Source organism: Molothrus ater, chromosome Z (assembly GCF_012460135.2).
Source record: "Molothrus ater isolate BHLD 08-10-18 breed brown headed cowbird chromosome Z, BPBGC_Mater_1.1, whole genome shotgun sequence".
Classification (NCBI taxonomy): Eukaryota; Metazoa; Chordata; class Aves; order Passeriformes; family Icteridae; genus Molothrus; species Molothrus ater.
This window is the reverse complement of record NC_050511.2, coordinates 34,617,294-34,640,127: the sequence shown is the minus strand read 5'-3', so window position 1 is coordinate 34,640,127 and position 22,834 is coordinate 34,617,294. Positions and strand designations below refer to the sequence as shown.

General features: G+C 36.1%; 1 protein-coding gene across 5 annotated transcripts in view; it reads right to left on the bottom strand.

The window, feature by feature from the left end:
* Positions 1–22,834, bottom strand: part of VPS13A (vacuolar protein sorting 13 homolog A) — a 108,267-nt gene that overhangs the window by 57,125 nt on the left and 28,308 nt on the right. For all 5 annotated transcript variants that reach the window (XM_054518017.1, XM_036403891.2, XM_054518016.1 and 2 more), the window contains exons 21-35: positions 20,292–20,424; positions 19,358–19,475; positions 15,575–15,713; positions 10,787–10,871; positions 8,916–9,088; positions 7,247–7,403; positions 6,806–6,885; positions 6,493–6,552; positions 6,257–6,413; positions 5,716–5,832; positions 5,531–5,634; positions 4,919–5,086; positions 3,963–4,270; positions 3,106–3,253; positions 2,046–2,196 (exon numbers count right to left, since the gene is read on the bottom strand). In XM_054518017.1, the coding sequence (XP_054373992.1) occupies positions 2,046–2,196; positions 3,106–3,253; positions 3,963–4,270; positions 4,919–5,086; positions 5,531–5,634; positions 5,716–5,832; positions 6,257–6,413; positions 6,493–6,552; positions 6,806–6,885; positions 7,247–7,403; positions 8,916–9,088; positions 10,787–10,871; positions 15,575–15,713; positions 19,358–19,475; positions 20,292–20,424 (2,098 nt within the window). The remainder of the gene's footprint in view (positions 1–2,045; positions 2,197–3,105; positions 3,254–3,962; positions 4,271–4,918; positions 5,087–5,530; positions 5,635–5,715; positions 5,833–6,256; positions 6,414–6,492; positions 6,553–6,805; positions 6,886–7,246; positions 7,404–8,915; positions 9,089–10,786; positions 10,872–15,574; positions 15,714–19,357; positions 19,476–20,291; positions 20,425–22,834) is intronic.

Sequence of the window (22,834 nt, the reverse complement as noted above, 5' to 3'; positions counted from 1 at the left end):
AGGGGAAAAAATGAGACTTTTGGAAGAAGAAGCAGGCAACTGGAAGAAAAGTACAAGGATGCTGTTAAGTTGCACAGAGAAAATTAGCAAGGTTAAAACTCAGCTAGATCTCAATCTGACCATTGCTGTGAAGGAAAATAAATACAAATAAATATATATAAATGTATATATATATAAATGTTTTTATAAATATGTTAACAACAAAGAGCAGGCAAAGGAATAATCTCTACCCTTCACTGGATGTGGAGGAGTACCCTGCCACCAAGGATGAGGAAAAGGCTGAGGTACTTCATGTCTTCTTCACCTCAGTCTTTAAGAGTGAAAATGGTTATTCTCTGGGCAACTAGCCACCTGTGCTGATAGACAGGGTCAGAGAGTAGAAGAAACCTGCTCCAATCCATGAGGAAGTAATTAGTGAATGCTGTGCCACTCAGGTGTTCACAATTCTATAGGATCAAACAGGATTCAACCTAGGGTGATGATGGAGTTGGCAGGGGCTCACCAGGGCACTCTCCATCATTTATCATCAGTCCTGGTTAACTGGAGAGGTCCCAGATGACTGGAGATTGGTCAACGTGATGCCCATCTACAAAAGAAAGATCCAGGGAACTACAAGCCTGTCAGCCTGGCCTTGGTGCTGGGGAGGGTTATGGAGCAAATCATCGTGAGTGTGATCACATAGCACAAACTGAACAACTAAGGGATCGGGATCCAGGTCCAGAATGGTTTCAGAATGGGTTCAGGAAAGGCAGGTCCTACTTGACCAACCCGTTCTCCTTTTTCAACCAGATGACTCATCTGGTTTAAGAGAGAAAGGCTGTAGATGTTAACTACCTGTGCATTAGTGAAGTCAATGCTTTCTCCCACAGCATACTTCTGGAGAAGCTGGCAGGCCAGAGCTTGGACAGGTAAACTCTTTGCTGGGTTAAAAACTGGCTGGATGGCTGGACCTAGAGAGTGGTAGTGAATGGAATTATATCCAATTGGCAGATAGTCACCAGTGGTGGAATCCAGAGCTCAATATTGGGACCACTTCTGTTTAACAACTTAATATTAGGGATTTGGATAAGGGGATCAAATGAGTCTGAGTCAGTTCACAGATGACACCAAGTTGGGCAGGAGTTTTGATATGCTGGAGGGTTGGAAGGCTCTGCAGAGGGGTCTGGACAGGCTGGATAATGGGCTGAGGCCAATGGTATGAGGTGAAGTGCCAAGTTCCGCTCTTGGATCACAACAACCCCAGGCAGTGCTACAGGCTGAGGACAGAGTGTCTGGAAAGCTGCTCAGGGGAAAAGAACCTGAGAGTGCTACTCAGTAGTGTCTGAACATGAGCCAGCTGTGCCCAGATGGCCAACATCATCCTGGCCTGTATCAGGAACAGTGTGGGCAGCAGGACCAGGACAGCAATTGCCTGCCTGTACTCAGCCTTTACTGAAAGTGAGGCCACACTTCGAATCCTGCTTCCAGTTCTGGGCCCCTCACAAAACAAAGACATTGAGGTCCTGAAACATGTCCAGGCAAGGACAATGGAACTGCTGAACAGTCTGCAACACAAGTTATATGAGGAGTGGCTGAAGGAGATTGAGGTGTTCAGGCTAGAGAAAAGGAAGCTCAGAGGAGCCCTAATGGTCCCCACAACTACTTGAAAGGAGGTTGTAGCAAGATGGGCAGCTGGTCTCTTTTCACAGACACCTAATGAGTGACAGGGTAAGATGATACAGCCTCAAGCTGAGAGAGGGGAGGTTCAGGCTGGACATCAGGAAGAGTTTCTGCTCAGGAAGGTGGTGTAGTAACCATCCCTGGAAGTATTCAAGAAGACCTGGACGTGGCACTTAGTGCTATGGTTCCATTGACATGGTGGTGTTTGGTCAAAGGTTGCATTTGATGGTCCTGGAGGTCTTTTGCAGCCTTTATTATTTTGTGATTCTACATTATTGGTATACACAGATAAATCTGGCATCCATTTTTAAATGCAATTCCAACAGAAGCCACATATTGACAATAATACCTAAAATGCCGGATGATGTAATTTTAGAAAATATTACCTGCAGAGTGCTGAGAAGTACCATGCATTTCACTAGAATGACTAGCTGATGCTTTCGATTCAGGGAAAGCTGTTGATGCACCAGAGCTTTCACCCGCATTTTCATTTAGTGTCCTCAGTATTGTGGTAATATCTTCCTGACTGAGAATGAGCTTTAAAAAAGATTGGAATGGACATCAGAACAACTCTGTTCACGTAATGTTTGGTAACTAAAATCTGGGCTTACAAGTAAACAGATAAATCAAATTAATCTCATCTGAGTCTCTGTTTATGACGCTGAACATTTTTCTCAAATTCACAAAACTCCTTACAGTAATTTCTAGAAATCAGAAATCAGTCACACATTATTTTGTTTTCATCTACGAACTTTCCCTACCAAGTTACAATTTAGAAACTGGAATGTCAGAACACGTACACATACAGATTGACTTACAGTTGACCAAAATTTTTACCTGCATTTAGTCACAATGCACCTTACAGTAATACTTACTTTACAGTAATACTTACGAGTTCTATTTCAAAATATGGCAAATTGGTTTTCCTCACACACATCACAACCTTTCTATTTTTAATGTTAAATTTAAATTATATTCTGATTAAATTTCAATTTACTTTTTTTTTATGCTAAATTAAATCATGCTAGGATGAATCCCATTTGGCCCCATAGATCTGTGAGTGCCTATGTGGCACAGCAGGTCATTAATAACTCTTCAGGTTTGTCATAGGTACAAATTCAGCACTGCTACTGAACAAACCAATAAACCCCAACTTTTCCAATACTTCATTGGAAGACACTGATAGATAAAAGAATAAGCATTTTTAAATAGCAACAGTAATTCATAGTACAAAGTCTGCCTGGAATATCACAGATGAAATACAGACCTTAAATTAGAACCAAAATCTATTCATTTTCTTTTCACCTATGAAACAACAAAAGCTGTTCTATCTCTATGTCTTAAAATCAAACAATACTTTAACTACTGAGCTTGAACTTTTATAGAGAAAAATGAATCTGTTTTCCAGAAATATTGTAACAGTTGCTTTCAGAAACAAGTGCTTACATTCATAGGCTTGAGCCGGCCAGATATTTCAATATCAGGAACTTCATGATACCATGCAGCAGCTAAATTTCGTTCAACAGCTACTTCCAGATTGACTGGCTGCAGCAACTGTACTTCAGTTTGCAAAGAATCTTGCTCATAGTAAGATCTGTGAAAAGAAGTAAAATGCTGCCAGCTTTCACATATTTCACATTCTAAAAAACACATGTCTGTCTTTTCCTCATCCTTTTAAATAGTACTATAAAACTCCCTTTATACTACTCCAAGTAGCTCTAGTTGAAGCCCTTCTCCACCAAGTGCACCTCCTTCCTTTGTAGGGAGGAGGTATCAGGCACATACTAAGCATGCAACACACAAACTCTTGTCAGGACCTCTTACCTGCTCTCCAGTGGAGAGCAAGTCCTTCTTTCTTCCATACTCTCCAACTGTGTTTGAAAAGTCCCTTCCATTCCCGCTCCCTCCATGAACCCCCTGCACCAAGGACCATTTTTAAACAGTTCTTAATGGCTGTCTAACTGAGGACCTTTGCTGCTATGCATAGCTTGAAAATCCCATCAAAACAGTCTAATTCAAATAGGTATAGCCTGTCCCAAATTTATGAATAATGCGTAACTCTGTAGTACTACAAAATTTATCCTGAACAATGACTTGCTTCTATTTAAACACGCACAGATTGCTCCTTTTCCTGAACCATACATTTTCATTGCTTTAAAAAAAATTCATTTGTTGTTATAGTCCAAGATAATAGTCAGCCAGTCAGCAACCATTAACGACTTATTTAACTATTCCTTGACGCTCTCTACCTGAAGAATCCCAAAAGGATTAAATGAATTCTAAAAATATTGACATTACATTACCTGTATAACTTCAGTTCACTCAATTTCACCGTCATAGAGTCAATAACAGGTGGAAGAGTACATCGTGTTTTTGTTTTAGCAATAAAGAATTGGTTCTTCACAGTGATTAGACCAAGATCAGCCACCAGGACATTTGCAGACATTGCTGACTGTGGAATTATCACAACAGGTGCCTTGATATTGATATCCAGCGCTAAACGGGAACTACGCTCTGCTAACCCTTTTACACCTGTAGCTGCTTTCTCTGCTGTTCGAACAGTTGCCTCAGTAAAAGCTTCCTTGGCAGCTTGAAAGTTATTTATAAAAGCCTAGGAAAGGAATACAGACATCAGGAATTAATTATTAAGAATTACAATACTTCAAAAACACTATAAATCATAGTTATTTAAACAGCAAACCATCCTAAAATGTTATTTTTGCTATACATTTTGTCCAAATTCTTTAATAGGATAATCTTCCCTCAAGTATGACAAATTATGCATATATAAAAATAAATTTCTATACCAAATATTTGGAAAATTAGATGGTAAGAGCAATGACCTTGTAACATGACTTGTAGGAACTACATTTTATCTAATCATATGAGCAGCAGAAGATTGATTTATGAGCAGCATTTATGGAAAGGGCATTAATTTTCATGGTTTCTTACTTATATTTCAGTGTTCTAAATAATGAATGGTATGTATATTTAACAGCTGTTACAAACGTTCTAAGACAAACATTATTATTAACCATAGTAAACATTTTTGCTTACTCATGTGCTCCACAGTAACAAACATATGTAGAAGAAAAATAAGCCATCAAGCCCAACCATCAATCTCAGTAAACTTTTTTACAATAGTATATAAAAGCTCTTATACAAATGGACACCACCCCATATGGAACGTCTTATCCCTTTCTTGCTCTGACAACTTCACCTGGATGATAAGAAACAGTATCTGGAAAATTAAACTTACCAAAACAGATGAAACAAACTTGTTGACAAAAACTACCTGAATACACCCAACAGTTAGGTAAATACGATTGTCAACAACATCCATATTTGTATATGCAATGCCATCTGTAGCATTCACATATGATACCATTCTGAAGTTGAAGACTTCTTTTTCTGTGATGTAAAGAGCCTTAAGAAGAAAAAAAACATTATCTTAACTGTAAAAACTTACATATTGGAGAAACTTAACTTCAAAACAAAACATAGTACCTCACACCACTAAGACATTTTTACTCCAAGTATCTCAACAATATATGAAAAAAAAAATCAAAATTTTAAAATCCATTGAAATAGCCGCAACTATTAAGTTGACATCTCAGCTTGAATAATTCTCTTCACAAAAGCCAACACAGTAAGAGGCTATGAGCAGTTAAATATCAGTTACACAAATTAATGTCAGTCTAATCATCACTGGTTGTAAGTGCAAAATTATTCTGTCATATAGAGAATACTACTCCCAGCAAGTACATAAAACATGACTGAAAAAAGTCACAGTAGAGAGTAGAGTCTAAAAAGTAAGTTTAATTTAGCATCCATTCAAAAAGAAAAATCAACAATACATGCATACACCTACCTTTTTATACAACGCTTTCTCATCAGAATCCACAATACTGATGTTCTTCAATTTTGCAGTCACATCAGTTGCTGCTTTCTTCATGATCACTTGGCTATCCAGACCTCAAAAACAAGACATACAAAATCCATACACTATAGTGCTTACAAAGTTTTGTGCTTTTGTGATTAAAGTTTTGTTCCTACCTTCAATGTGAATTTCAGCTATTCTACGGTTTTTCTCTCTGATAAAAATACGCAAACATGATAAATCCGCACAGATAATGAGGTCAATAATATCTTCACATTTTGATTTTTTTGATGCTACGGGAAATAAAGAATAACAAAAGTTACCATTCTTCAATGAGGACATGTACTGTTTTAGTTTTTAAACTGCACAGCAAGTAAGAGGTTGATGCTCCTCAGGTATAAGGTAACAGCCATAAGGCCATCAAATGCCTTAATTTATACCAAGGAAAAAACAATAAAAACCTGACAAAAATTTATGGCTTTTCTATTTACATTGACTTAGTGCCTCCAATACATAGCAAATGTAAGCCTTGATCTATGTGTCAGAAAACTGCACATGGCTAAGCATACAATCGTATAAAAACATATAACTTGAAGCAAAATTTCTCATATCAAACATCATTGACAGGCTTACAAAAATATAAAGTACCTTTGTTTTATTTCTTACTTAAGTGAAAAAAGAGGAATGAAAGGAGGAAAAAATAATAAAGAAACTTACTAAATTTTTTTAGAACATCCTTCTTCTCTTCTGTTTTTTCATGGACTGGTTCTTCCACAACTTTAGTTTCTTGTTTAGGCAGAAGATTACTCAGATAGTTCATTGCATTCAGCAGAGCTTCAGTATGCAAATGAACATCTAGAGAAGAAAAGTTCACCTAAAAGAAAAATTTTTGTTTATCCAGTATGCCTCTCCTCCCAAATTGAGAAAATTATGTTAAAAAAAAATTATCATACCTTTATTTTCTGTAGAACATTCTGACAGACAGTTTTCAGTTCTGGTCCCTTAATATCAGTCTATTTCACCAAAAATGCACATAAAACAAACAAATCAGAAGTTTGTAAATTCCATTTAAAAAACTTATTTTCAAATCCACTACAACTTAAGATGTAAATTTTTTCTGCTGAAGGAGCAGACAGACCTTGCACATTACACTCAAGATGTTAAAAACGACAATAAGTAAGGAAATAACCTTCAACATCTGGTGCATATTAATGTGATGTTTATGACAGGCTTACAACTGAAAAGCAAAGCCTACTCTTTCCTAACCTTTGTATATTCCAGAGTGAGAAGATCATCTTCTACATTATCCAATGTAGTAATTATGTAAACTGGCTTGTCATTATCATCTAAAAAAAACAAGAAAAAAAAAGAATACAGAAAATTACTTAAAAGAAAAATATTAAAACCTTCTTCATCTATAAACTGCCAGCTCGGCTAATAGCTGTCATTGCTGCTTAATCAAAAACCCTCTTTTGCAGACGTCAAATAATTAAACGTCCACAATCTACAATCTCTACGATCATCACCACCAGAACATATTTACCAAAGCACTAATAAGTGGATGAGCTCCTGATTTACTTGCCCTCAGACCCACATTTAAGTAAGGAAGCAAATCTTCCTTATTTGACAAAAGCCCAACAGAGCTTTTGAAGACAAATTCACAGTGTTATTTGTGAAAAATTCCTTGACCAGATTATAAATACTTACCAATATACTCTGGGCACAGAAGACCAACTTCACGAAGGAAAGCACTTCCAGTCATGTCAAATGTTCTCACTTTAAGTTCAGTGCCTAAGCCCAAAATATCAAGCTGAAGCACAGGCATCTCAGTATCACCAGTAAGACGACATAATTTAATTAAGACCTAAAAAAAAAAAACCAAAACACACACCCAAAACCATTAAGGGATTATAAGAAGCATAAGAACTGCTTCGTTTTTTATACAGGATATATTTACTTACATTTTATTGGTTAATGTCTATTTGTAGATTGATAATTAAACTCTATACAGCAAATGCCTTGAATAGAAATAAACAATTCAACAAGCAGTACTGCTTGCTGCTATTATAACAAAAACTTCAAACATGCGTGTATGTAATACCAAAGTAACAGTCACACAAACTATTATTTAAAAAAAAAATCTGTACAACACTCAGCAATGTTCAATACAGTCAAAACTAGATTTTCAGTCAGCACAAAGTGTTTACTACTTTCACTGGAATTTCTCTGAATTCTCCTACTAAGAGTTAGATTCCCAAGCTGAATGTCTGGCAAGAGGATTTACTACATTTTCACCAATGCATGACAATACTGTTGTAAAATAAATATGTAGCTGGGCTGTTGTATCCAATTTTGACAACCAAACAAATATATGTATTCTTCCTTTCCATGTAATGCTGTCTACAAATAAGGAAAATCAAAACAAAACTCAGTAAGCGATTTTAAACTTTGAGGATAACAGAAGTGATTTCTAATAGATTCCCAAATTAATTTTTTCTTAAAGATTGTAAGTTAGTTGTCATTAGAAAATAAGGTAAAACATAGCATCCTCGTTTTAGACTAGTAGTTCTAAATAAGGTCTTGTCATCACGTAAACACTACATTTCAGTTTTATTAGTAGTAAAGGTGTAATACATAGTATGCTAAAAGCTAGCTGTGAGGTGTTGAAGACATTCTGTAAGCCCTAGCATAAAACAAAATTTGTAAAGTTAACTGAATTGGTATGATTTATTTTTAAAATAAATGTAAAGTAAAATACACTGAGTTTCAGAAATAACAGTGTCATAGCCATGATCATCTAATGACAAAGTTAACGATAGTGTTAATAAGTCACCTCTTTTACTAGAACTAATACAGTTAGCAGGGGTTCTTGCATTTGGATAAAGTACTCTTTTTTCCCCCCTAAGCCTGAAACAGCAAGAATACAGAAAACTCTTCATAATGAAGGTCTTACAGATTTACATGTGTGGACAACAGCATCTGGGAAGAACTAGAACAGAACAATAAGGTGCTTGTTACAACATAAAATATTAATGATGTTTTCCCATTGACCACAGCAGTATCTGGAAAAAATGCCACAAGAACCTATTTAGCTGAAACAAAGATGTAATGTGATTTCTAAGACACAGGTAAAGAAAATTCAGTGACAAAGTGAGTTGGGAAATCAAGTGGATAAACCAAAGCACTTCAGTGATAACAAGGATACAGAAGCACAGTTATTCCATATCCAGAGTTTTTATGGAAAAAACTCTGCATAACAGTTTCAGGGGAAAATGGGGAATGAATATCTCTGCGCACAGGGAATTATAAACAAAACAAACATGGAAAAAAATACAGTCCTGCTGTGCTTCAGGGAAATTTTTAAAAGTAATTTTACCTCAGCTACTTCAAACTTTAGTTGGAAATCTGTCATATTTTTCAGAGATTCCTGTTTGTGTAGGTTTTTTCGCCTTGTACTGACAGTCTGCTTGAGGGGGTCAGATGAGACTTCAAAAAATGGCACATCTTCCACAGGACTGCTTAGTGCATCATAAAATTCTTCTTCTGATTCTAAGGATTAATTCACAACATCATTACATATGCAGTTTACACAGCCAATATTTTACAGTATTGTGACCTAGTGTTTTTACATCTATAAAAGCTTAAATATACAAGTATCTAGCTGACAACTAACATTAAATTCTGTTTCCATAACCATCCCAATTCCTGCCTCCATAACTTTACACCACACCTATAGCTGCCTCCATCATGTCATCATAAACTTCAGATCTCATTAGCTAATTCCTTTGTCAGCATTCTCTTACTTCTGGCTTTGCAAAAGACAGCACAATCGATGCTTTGTCTTGCTTTTCGTGTGACCTAACAGCTAAACTCATCTGCTGATCAGACTGCTGTTGACAGTACAGGAGCCATGGCCTCAGTATCAGCCACACTACTTGGGATTTCTTGCTGCTGTAGATCTCCCATTTCAGAGAGACTCCTAAGAAGTATCAAGCTTTTAATTCACTTTACATTAGTGCAGAAATATAAGCAGGATAAATAGATTACACTGTCTTGTGAAGGTCTTCTTCATCTAAAAACATAAACACTGAAGTATAAGGCAACTGTGGAAGAAATATCCTTCTAAAAAAACTCAACAAATTACATGAAGTATTTTGTAAAGCTTAAAAACAGCTCTGAGATTTTGGAGAGTAAAGATAGAGAACTAATATAAATCACTTAAAAGGACTGTATAACTGTATATAGATTTAAAATCAGACTCAATTCCAATCTAAATCTAGCTATTACTTTCTCAAATTACTTGTTGCCAGCATGCATTCTCACTTCAGCCTAGTTTTTAAGAACTGAAAGACATGACTCTACATTTGGACACTTAAAGGAGCTTATATAAAAACAGATAAAGATGCACAAATACATATTTTTACACATTGAATTTAAGGCTATGAAACAGGCATAGTAACTTTGCCGATAATTTTGCTAGTGTTTGCTAACCACAAAAATCATTAACTTCAGAAAGTAGTAGTAGTCTGTTTCTCCGGCTGAGTGTTTTGGCATCACAAACATAACTGATACTAAAATAATACTGATATGTTTGATTATTTTTCTAATGTAACTACTAGATGAAACATTAGGATCTAGCTAAGCTGTTTTGAACAGCAAGGAAGTGTTGAACACAACTGGTTCTCCCACAGCCAATCTTCTGCTTTATCCAGTACAAATCAAAATGTTTGTTTATAAAAACAAAGCAGTTTCTAATGGTTATAATTTCCCTACCTTGTAATTTAAACAAATCCACCTAAATAGGAGAGAAATCCTTCACCACAAGAAAATAATTAAAACCATTATCAGAGGACTAAGTACATGCTAAAGCTAAAAATTTCGTATTACTACAAATGCCCTGAATGCAGATTTGCAATAACATATGCCGACAAAAATAAATCCACCATACCAAACAAAATTTTCCTGCTATACCCTCAGGAAGGGAATGACAAAAACAAGAATACAGAATTTTACTGCTGTATATAACAATATATACATATATATTGCTATATGTAATATATTGCTACAAGTAGTTTGTACAGCATCAATTATAAGCTAAAGAGAATATAACACTACTCAGCCCTCAAGAACTTGAAACAAAGCCCCATATCCTTGCTTACAGTAAGAATAATAAATTAATTCAAAGAACTCAAAAACTTCTTGACTTGACCCACTTCTTAAGCAAGACTTTAAAACAGATTACACTACCTGACTCAGCAAATGAATGAAGATCCAAAACAGGATACACGCCTTGAGATGAATGTGGTGCTGGAAGCACAGGGGTCAGTGTAGCCTGAAACAGGTGATATCATAAAATTTTTTCTTGTATTTATTGGTCACGTTACTGCATGCATATATGCTGCATCCAAGTTTTACAACTTAGGGAAAGTGCAATTTACAACTTAGCTTAAGTGCAATTCAATAAAATTAAACACATTACTAAAATTGTAAGTATGGGGAGAAACGAGACCTAAAATAGGTAGAAGCAGCAGCTTTTGCACTTGCATTTAACTAGAGAGAACTCAATACAAAACACAGTGAGGATTCAACCTCACAGACCAAAAGATGGTTAGAAATGGCACATGATATGAAAAATCATAAAAGACAAAACCTAGTCCGTCAAAGGACTACAATACAGCAACTTCAGAGAACAATAAAGATCAACAGCTCTTTACAAAAATAACACAAGTGCTGGGTGGGGAAAAAAGAAAAAGAGATACACAAAACATTAGAGCAGACAGGACTGCTTTCTATTTCATAGAATCATAGAAACATTTTGGTTAGAAAAGAACCTTCAGATCACCAAGTCCAACTATAAACCTAGCACTGCAAGAGACATAGTTTTGTGGCAAGCCACATCTACAAGCCTTTTAAATAGCTGCAGAGATGGTGACTCATCCACTGGGCAGCCTGCTCCAATGACTGACAATCATTTTGGTGAAAAAATTTTCCTAATATCCTATCTAAACCTCCTCTGAGGCAATCTGAGGCCATTTACTCTTATCCTGGCACTTTTTACTTCGGAGAAAAGACCAGCACCTCAGCCTTTCTCACCATGAGGAGCCCAAAACTGAGCACAGGATTCAAGGTGAGGCCCCACCAGTGTCAAGGGACAGGGAGATAATCACTGCCTTGGTCCTGCTGGCCACACTATTACTGGTACAGGCCAGGATGTCCTTGGCATTCTGGGCCACCTGGGTACACCACTGGCTCACGTTCAGCTGCCTATTAACCAGCACCCCGAGTTCCTTATCTGCTGGACAGCCAGGAACTTCGTCCCCAGCCTGTAGCAGTGCTTGGGGTTGTTGTGACCCAAGTGTGGAATCTAGCATTTCGCCTCATTGAATTGCACTGCTTCAGACATAAGGGGAAAAAAACAACTAGTAAAGTACTGAGAGGAGGCCTCACAGTACTCTTCATCTTTCTCACAAGAGGAAGCAGAGGGGCTGAAACTGATCCCTTCTCTCTGGGAACCAGTGACAGGACTCGAGGGAACAGCATGAAGGGGTGTCAGGGAGGTTTACACTATGAAAAGATCCCTTTCCAAGAAAGTGGCTGAGCACTAGAACAGCTCCTCAGGGAAGTGGTCACAGCACCAGCCTGACAGAGTTCAAAAAGTGTTTAGACAATGCTCTGCAGTATATGGTGTTGAGCCCTAGGGATGGTCCTGTGCAGGGCCAGGAGTTGGACTTCGATGATCCTTGTGGGTCCTTTCCAGGTCAGGATAATCTATGATTCTGGGTCTTCAACAGTGAAATGCAGTTAGGCACAACTCGGAGTGGTAACTGAAAATATGTGAAATGCCACTAGAGTGCACTCTAGAATAGAAATCTTCCACTCCACGTGGTTTCATACATGATAGAATTAAATGCTCTTAGTAAAGGTATCCAAATGATTTAGTTATCATCAAGTCTCAGAAAGCAATCTCAGTAATCTAAGTTTGTAAAGAATTCTCACCTGCAAGTTCCACATGCACATGTATTATAGATGTGCCTTGCACAGAGTATCAAAGTAAGAGAACTGTGCCCTTTCTTCTTGAGTGCCTTTGGCTCTGGACTGCACAGTTTAAAACAGCTCTTTTCCTGCACCACCACATCTTCTGCTCTCCCTTGTTACTGCACTTTTCAAAGCTCAGGCTCAGACAATTATTCACAACACCACAGTATCAAATCAATACATTAGGTACCAAGAAACACTCATCTTGAATATTGTTTCCAAGGCTACATTTTTCATCTCACACTCAACATTCCCACATCTGCCTCCAGCCTACATAATCTGACTTTATTGAATATACTCATGTCTACAAGTGTGGGAATCCACAAAATCAGAGGGTTTGGGGAAAGCTGCAAAAGGCAGGCCTCAGAGACAGCAGAACTGTGACTGGAGCTAAGCAGTAGCCATGAGATAGATCAGCAGAAAAAAATATTTAAAAAGTAGAAAAGCAAGGACAAATAGAACAATGGTCTGTGTATTAACACTTGTCTAGAATAACTGCCTAAGCTACAGAAAAGTTTATCTAGCAAGATATTAGGAAGTTTTAAGCTTAATAATGGAGCTCTGTGCATTGTGTTTTAAGGTTTACAAGCAGGTATTGTATTTGAAATAAGCAGGCATTGTTTTAACCAAAGGTATGTGTGCTTACAGTGGTTGGATAGAACTACTGTCAATGTGCTTTTGCTTTGTGTGATTGGTCAAGAAACTTATAAAGTAAGTTGTAACATTAAGTTCTGGGTCTGCTGCCTGGGATGTGAGCTGATGGCATCTTCCCATTCTCATAACCATGTAATGAGACTGATGCTGAAAACTAAAACAGCCCAAGGCACGTTCCACAGCAGTCCCACCCTGTTTGTGATTTGTACAGAAACCCCCAGCTGGCTATACACAAGTAATAAATAGACTAAGTATTTAAGAAATACGTGAAAATGTATTTGTCTGTAACACAGACAAATGTATTTGTCTGTAAAATATATGTCTGTAACACTTCCACATTCTATGAAAACAAGGAGAAATAAATGAAATTTGACTTCATAGTACAAATCATGAAAAATGAACTTATACACTGAAGTGTCTTCTTGGACTAAAATGCTGAGTGCAAAAATGTAGAAGGATCTGTTCCAAAATGTCTTCTGTTTTCACAGCTCAAGAACACTTCCACCACTAACTCAGAATGTAACAAAGAAAACAGCACTCTGACAACAAAGGATTTCACATTCTTTTCAGTTCAGAAATTATAGGATGCTAACAAAGTCCAGAAGAATTACAGCTGTAAGGATGAAAACATGGTAGTATACCTGCCACCATCAAAATACAAAATCCACTCAAATTAACCGAATTTAATACCAGCAATTAAAGTCTGTCATGTTCTGAAGTAAATAGAAGCTTGAGCAGACAGGTTTAAGCCTAAGTTTTGATCTGGATTCACATATAACACAAATATATTTATACTTGGTCCACAGTCTTTCCTCACCTCATCTACTATATATCACAACTAATGTACAGGCAATACTAATTACTTCAAGGTCACTTAAAATACTTCAGACTTAACAGTTAAATTCTATAATTAAATTCAAGTATAGTCAGTGCTATAAAGCAGAGGACAATGTGCATCTTATACATGCAAATTCTAGTCTTGTAAAAGTAAAGTCCCAAAACCTACCCTCAAAAAAAGTTAGTCTGTGATTTGTTGCACAAAACAACAGAGACTAAGGTGGCTTTGGCTGGGTATACTATAAGTATACTATTAAGTCAGAATTAGCTAAAATTTTAATGGCACCACAAAAGAGATGGCAAGAACCACATGAAGAAAAATACTCTTCACTGTATATATACTTTCAATAGAAATGCATGTCGAATTGTTGCATTAACTGTTAATAAATATTATGCTAATATAACCCACAGAAAATACCAAACTGCAGCAACAGCTTTCCAGAACAGTGCAGAATAATTTGTACAAAGATGGAAAGATAATTATCAAATAATCTAAAAAAAACCCAAATACAAAGATGACCACTATTTCTGTAGGATCAAGTTCATGAGTTACTAAATAACAGATTGTTAGAAGTATTTACAAATGACAGAAAAATGGAGAGGAAAATTTTGTCTTTGACTTTTAAAAGAGTTCACATACATTCTAATAATAGGATTGCTTTACAGATATATTAAACACAGCCAGATCACAAAGACTAGTCATGTCAAAAATTAGTAACTGTGAGTTAATTTCCTAGTTTTGTTAAGAACAGCTCAAAAGGTGAAATATATTTTTCAGGAAAAATAAGAAGGGGACAAACTTCTGTTCTGAAGAATTTATAAAACAGTGAAACCATTTTCACCAAGGAAAGGGGGTGGTAAAAGAGCAAGAACCACTCTCCAAACTCCTAATTGATACAAGTGCAAGGGAAAACTTCCATCCTGAGCTATACTGTGCAAAGGACTTGAAATGAGAAAAGCACTGAGGTCAGCTGAAAAAAAAAAATGCTACTTTTGCCAGGCAGGCATTGTTTATAAAACAGACAGTGAGTATTTTTTGTTTGGCTTTTGAAACTCTCATGTAACATGACATAATACTTGAACTTCAAAAATTCCAGCATTTTAATGTTTTCTTCACTAAACAAAACAGCTGAACCCAAATTCTGCAGCACTATGATACATCTGTAAATTTGAAGGTACAATTAAACTAATCCTCAACAAAACTGAGTATGCTTATTAGTCAAGATTATTATGAACTACTAATTAATTCCCTTAGTAGTAAAACTCTGAGGGCTTCTATTTTAAATCCAAACACTTGACAACTATTTCATAATTATGGGCCAAAGTTCACAATAAACTAATTAAACAGCAAGAAAATTTTCTACAGCTTTAGAGAAAAAGCTAAATTTTTCAAGAGGCATGAAGTCAACACTTGTTCATCACTTTTTTGTGAACCTTTCAAAACTGGAATGCTAATATCAAGAAGGTATTTTTCTGATAGTTTTTAATGAAATCTCTTAAAAATCTTACCTCAGTCATTTTTGGAGGAGAACTGGTAGCAGGTGCACTTTCTGGCTTAGGAATGCTATCAATTAGCTCCAAGATACTTGTCACCTTCTGGTCTGATATTTGGATAGAAAGTAAAGGCAACTGTCCTGACAGTTTGAACCTGTTTTTTAAAGAACCAACGTCAAAAGTTCCACAGTTAATTAATCTTAAAATTATTTCAATCAAACTTCACATTATTTTTGTTCTGAAAAACATGAAAGTCTTCTGGGTCCAAAAATCCTTCATCTAACTATTGCATGTATTATGTGTGTAGACATATATATATATATATATATATATATATATATATATGCAACTCTTCTGTTGCACACAGAAAAGTTCCTTGATCAGCAACTATCCACTTAGTAGTGTAATTTATACTCCATTTGCTACAAAGTCTTGAGGATCTGGACTACAAATAGTACTAATAACCACTTCCGGTTTGGTTACGTAAGGCACAGTTTCCTTACAATCAGAAATTGTCCCCTCATGTTCACGCATTTAATTACTTACAATAAATCACAAAACTGAGCTTTTACACAGTCTTTTACAAAGAAAAGATGGAGGTGTTTTTTGCATGTGAATGTTTAAGGCTCAAAAGATCAAAAAAGGAATACAAAATACTTCCTAGAACTCATGTATAGTTAAGCGCACTACAGCGGTAGTCTAGATATTTAACAAAAGAATAAACATATAGCCATGCAGGGTATAAAAGAATAAAATAACCATCTTTAAAAATTAAAACAGTAAAACATATTTTAAGTGCAATAGAATACAATTTGGCCAAAAAAGAAGTAGAATCACATCAAACATGCACAATGAGTTTTGAAAGGTTTAAAACACTACTTTGTTTTTCATACAAGTGAGTGTAACAGAAGCAAGCAGAAAATTTGCTCAAAGAACATATTGGTTTTTTATTACAACTTCTAGTTAGAACAGATAAAAAGGTCTGTTCAACAGGTAACAGGGAGCACCAGATGCATACTGTGTAAGGAATAAGACAAGCTACTTCCTTCCACTTTCGATGTGCTTAACTCACACCTGAGTCTTCAAAGTGACATAAAACTTAAAGACCGAAGAAGATGTGAGAATAAAAAGCTCCATATTTTCAACCTATCTCAGCTAACTTTGATACTATGAGAGTACCTGAAGAAACAGTTTCTGACACTTGAGAAGCACACAATTGTACATGTTAAACTGTGACAGAAAACAGTCATTTTCTTAAGTTTATTAATTTCTTCACATCCTTACCTTACAGGATTAATTCTCAACTACTATTCTAATTCTTAATTACAGTTCTATCAGAGAGAGATTTAGACTATTCCTTTTTTTTTCTATTTCCTTTTTTTTTTTTATTTTATTATTATGGAGAGAGTTAAGGTAGATGTGTAACTACCAGATTTGAAGGACCTCTCCCTCCTCTGTGCTCCTCATTGTTGGAGGAGCAATAGCAATTAAATATACAATAGGAATTCTCATTTTCATTGCACTTAAACCTCTCAACAAAAATTTGTGTACATTGTCAAGACATTTTTCATAAGTGTCTGTACAACAGACAGCCCATACAGTTAGAAGGAAGGCACTCAGCAGATACAAAGCACACAACTGCAAATAGTCTGGGCTCTCTACACTGCTCTTTAAACAAAAGCTTTTAAGGTTTGGAAATCTCCATATGGAGAATCCATTACACCCCATTTGTAGAGACTGAGGCACAGAGAAGCTAAGTGCTTCAATTGATGTGGAAATCTGTGCAGAAACTTCCTTCAAGTTCAGTCTGGTTGTGTTTAGAAAGAAAGAAATGTTAAAAGAATGCCACCATCAAAGCTGCAGATCACTACATTCCTTCACATTGGAATTTTTATTGTGTTTATAATGAATGCTATTATATAGGATGCTCTTAATATTGCTATCCTAATACTTTCTTCATACACCTTCAAAAACATATGACAGACTCTCAGACACCTCTCCCAGAAAATGGAGGGACCATACAACAGGATAAAACAAATATCAAAAAAATATAAAACCTTACACAGGCTGTAAAACTACAGAATTAGTGCTAGAATCGTATTAGTGCTTCCAAATTTCAAGTAACAGAAACCATAAGGAGCATCCTATTACCAGAAATGAAAGAAATGCAGATATTCATATCCAAACAGAATGAAAGTCTATTTTAATGATTAGGAAGTAAAAGTAGATGATAACAGATGAACAGTGAAAGTCCTTTGATACAGCAGTCATTACCAAAATTACCTAAATTAGTATTCTCCTCAAGGTAGCAACATAAAAATGTGCCTTTCTAAACAAAGTCAGGACAAAGCCTAGTAAACTCATTACTGTTTTGAACAACAAAATTGCAAGGAATTCAAATGAGTTCAATGGACACTGAAAGACATAAAATCAAAGAATCAAAAATAGAAACAGAAACACCCAATCATCTGCTTTTCAGATGACTAAATATAAAGCAGGGGCCTTCCAAACTAAGAACTAATTTGTAAGCATTTACTACATTAAACAACAATTCTGATGGTAGGTTTTGCTGTAAAAGTAACATCTTTCGACTCATTTTTCTCAACAGAACTATGCTGTTCTATGCAGGCAGTTCCAAATATTAATTAAAAAACTCTGAAAAATATTGGGCTTACATGACAGTATGCTTATAAAATCTGAAATATAAAGGAATAGATACATGTACATTAATTTTTTTTAAATATATATATGTAACTGATGTGAGCATAATATTGAACTAAACTATATATTTAACCCTATTCAACTATACTAAAATTTACAGTTTAGGGGATTCTTGCTGACACAAAAGCTACAGTTAACCTTCATCATTTATGCCCAATGTGATATAGAGAAAAATTACGCAGCAATTTTCCAGAATCAGTTTGACACATGAACTGCCAAAGTACATAAGGTAGCCAAGACAGTCAAGACAGGTAGTATTGCAATAATGCAACACGTGTACACATTAAGAGAAGACACCCCTTAATCCAGGTTATACTAGTGTAATTTTTGAGAGATGTGAATTGCAAACCTACATTAAAATTATGTCATTCTGTTATTATGACCATAGAAATGAAATCTCACTTTCTAACACTCTGTTGACCGTCTTTAACAGAGAAAAAATAAGGAGGGAAAACATTAAGATGTTTTGTAAGCACCAAAATTCAAAATCTGGCCTCCCAGGTTTCCAGAAGGTGGCAGCATTATATCATGCAATCACTGATCGTTATTAACAGTACTAATTATTTTCTTCTGATTGGTACAATTTCTATAACTAACAAGATTTTGCTAAACAACCCTAAGTGCAAATTCAAGGCATTAACAGCTGTTTCCATAGCAGGTAAACTAACTAGAACAATAAGCCAAATCAAAAGAGAGGGAGTATGACAGCACATTACTTTTCAAAATATTTTTGGTATTTATAGAACTGATTTTAAATTCAGATTTTTAGCTCCTTGGTATTTTCAATGAGAACTGAAATGTGACTATTAGGAAGACTGAATTAGAAGAGGCAGTAATATCTTTAATAAAAATCTTTAAATATTTTAAGCAGACTACTGTAACATTCTATCACCTTTTTGGTATCTGAAAACTTATTTTAATTTATTTTCTATTTTTCTAGATAAATGTATTTTATTTTCAATATTTAAATATAGCCAATGCAAAAGTGCACAGGTATAACCAGATCCTTATTTTTTCCTCTTTTTCCCCTCAAAAAAGTAATTTACCATAAAATTTCAAAATTGGGAAAATACATACCTGGGCATTCTTGCATCTGTAACAACCATGGCCCTGCTAAATTCCAGGTTTACATCCAAGGGCTGCAAGATACACTGAGATGAGTTTTTCAGCTTCCGAGCTTCTCGCCAGTTCTCATCTAGAAGAGCAGAGAAAACCTACTTTAAATACTGAAAGAGATTCATTCTCAGTACACATCACAGAATTCAAGTATCTGATATTAGTACACATTCCTAGAAATTCAGGTGCCACAATCTCTTTATAGTTCTATCAACAGATGTATTTACACATCTGAACTTCAGACATACAAGACTAATTAATAATTTCTCCTATACTCATCTTCACAGATACAGCATCCATGGGGTAGACTTTCAAGGACCCAATTCTTAACATGTGTGGTACTGGGAGTTTAGCCTCTGTATTCGCCCCTGGAATAAGTTAAATCATTAAACTGAATTAAACCCAAAAGATTAAGAATTAAATTATTAAGACATCTCTGATTATGATTGACTCTATGTTGCTAGTTCCCAAAATACTAAAGTTTCCTTTGATACCTTATTGAAGTAGTTCAATTCTCATCCTTTCCTTACCCTCAAAAAAATGATCAAACCTACAACTACTTGTGGACTCTGCTTTAAATCTGGAGAAAAGCAAAGGCACTGAAGGAAAATACCATAAACAAAGTAATTACAGTCTTACACTCACTATGCAACAAATCAAATGAGATGTATTCAACAAAAGGAATTTTATTATGAATTTGCTAAAATTGGAACTGAAGTCCTAAAGGTATGTTTTGGAAATACATCATATGTTGATAGTACTGAATTTAGAACACTTACATTTGGAGAAGTACATTCCAAAAGATTCTCCACTGCTTCAGCTACAAATATGAGGCACAACCACCATCACATTGTATTCAGTCACATAAAGAAAGATTACTTTCATGAATACTTACCATGTTTGCTGTACAGTAACTGCATACTACTGAGCTGGACATCAAAACTGTCATAAGCTCTGGACATTATATCTTCAATAGAGGTTTGTCCTACTTTGATTTTTGATAAATCAGAACGACTTTTGCTTGCCATCTTAAAATATGTCAAAAAAAAGTAAAAATCAATTTCAGAAATATTCAAGGCACTAATTCTACACATACTTGTTCCTACCATAACAAATGATTCAGTCCTCACTATAGGTCACAGAGTCTTACAACTATCACAGCACACCAAATATCTAAAATTTCTAGACTGCACCAAAACAAAAACCAGAGTATTAATACCATTTCTTCCTCAAAGAAAGGAAGAAAAAGCAAATAAAAATATATTATATACTATGTACAGAATAATTTTCTTCAATAGGTGACTTAAACTCCAAAGTATAAAATCTCAAACCCTTTTTAATCAGTAGAATAATCGTTCAGAATTTTTATATATAAAATATTACTGCATTAAGCAACTCAGACACATGAAAGGTATTTCTGAACTCTGTTGAATTCAGTTGTGACACATTAGAGAGGAAAAGATTATTTGGACTGTTCATCACCAATGTCTTTCCTTTAGTATCAGTAAATAGTCCTTTGATTCAGCTTTGGGACACCCATACTTCTTTGGTATTTCACATTTGTATGTACCCTCCCTGATCATCTCTGATGAAATGTGTCTGTCCTCATCCTTATATGTCTAATAATTTTGGATTCATATTTGGTTTTGTCAAACCCAGGCAATATTCAAAGGAACTAAAAGAGGTATAAAAACTAGCATCTAAGACACAGCATTTATTTTTCAGTACAGCTGGACTCCAAGTCCATTGTAACTTCTACATTAAAAATAACTTGGAGATGCAAATTCAGAATGACTAAATTAATAACCCTATTTATCTACTAAGACATGCTATTTAATTTTACATGCCATTTTTCCTCCTGGGGCTTGATCTTTTCCACTATGCAACTGAGGGAAAGGATTGTTTGTTTTGTGTTAAATGTTCTCATTCAACAAACGACCCACCTCTCACTCAAGCATATGTCACTCAAAGTGAATACAGAACTACTAATCATATCCTGAGAGGCAACTAAATTTTCTCTTATGGTATTTCTAAATTCTATTAAATCAGAGGAACCAATCTAGGAGTCACATTGACTACAAAAATTACTCATCCACTTCAGGAAAAAAATGCCACGCACACTGAAGTCTGAATTTGAAACGTGTTCTTCTATGTAACACTTCCAAGAGTAATATTGTATGGGGCGGAAAAGAAGTCAGCTATTAGATCTATGATTAGATGTAGGAGGCTGTCTCAAGCACACAAACAACTACAAAGTACCAACCCTACAAATGACTAATACTCAGAAGAGCTGGTGAAATTATCTGTCACTGAAATAACTTGGATTTACAACCAGATCACATAATTTTTAGTATCCACAGAGCAAGCTTCTTCACTAATTCTACTTTCTGAAGCAATCCAACACCTTCTTTTTAAACATGACCTATTGCACAGACCTGCAGATGGACTGGAGCAGCCCATTACCAAATCAGCAGCATGACTGATGCACCTCATCAGAGCTCTGGTGGGAACATGCTGCCACCCAGGTGCCAGGCTGCAGGATGCGCCTAACTCTTATGCCAACACCAGACAGCAGCAGTGAGCACACCTGTGGGAGGTGTGCCTAAGCAGAGAATCCCTCTGCTCAGTGACATAGCTCAGGGAGGAGAGCAGCAGGTCAAGCTGATTGACAGCCATCTGAATGAGAGCCAGTGAGTATCCAGGTGGACAAAAGCAATAGTGTGGCCAGCAGAACAAGGGGAGGGATTGTTCCCCTGTAGTTGGCACTGGCGAGGCTGCAGCTTGAATACTATACTTTATTTGGGGTTCCTCACAGCAACAAAGATATTGGGGTCCTGGAATATGTCCTGAGAAGGGCAGAAGAGCTGGGAAGGGATCTGGAGCACAAGTCCTGCAGCCAAGGAAGCTGGGGTTCTTTAGTGTGGAGAAAAGGAGGCAGAGCGAGGTCCTTACCTTGAAATTACCCGAAAGGAGTCTGAGGATGTAGGTCAGTAGTTAGCCTCTTACCCCAAGAAACAAGCAACTGAACATCCAGAAACAGCGTCAAGTTGTAGCAGGGACGGTTTAGAATGGAAATTAAGAAACATTTCTTCACTGAAAGGGTTACTATGCACCAGAACAGGCTGTCCAGGGACATAGCTGAGTCACTGAATCCAGAGCAATTTAGAAGCCATATAGACATGGCACATAGGGACATAATTTAATGGTGGACTTGGCAGTACTGAGTTAATGGCCAGACTCAAGGATCCTAAGGTCTTTTCCAATCTAAGTGATTCAGTAGTTCTGTGATCAATACAGGCTGCTGACAATGGGATTGTGAGTTGCTCTATGGAGTAGGACCTGGGAGTGCTGGTGGATGAAAAGCTGGATGATACCTGGCAAGGTGCACTCAGGAAGCCAAACATATCCTGGGCTGCATCCAAAGCAGTGTGGCCAGCA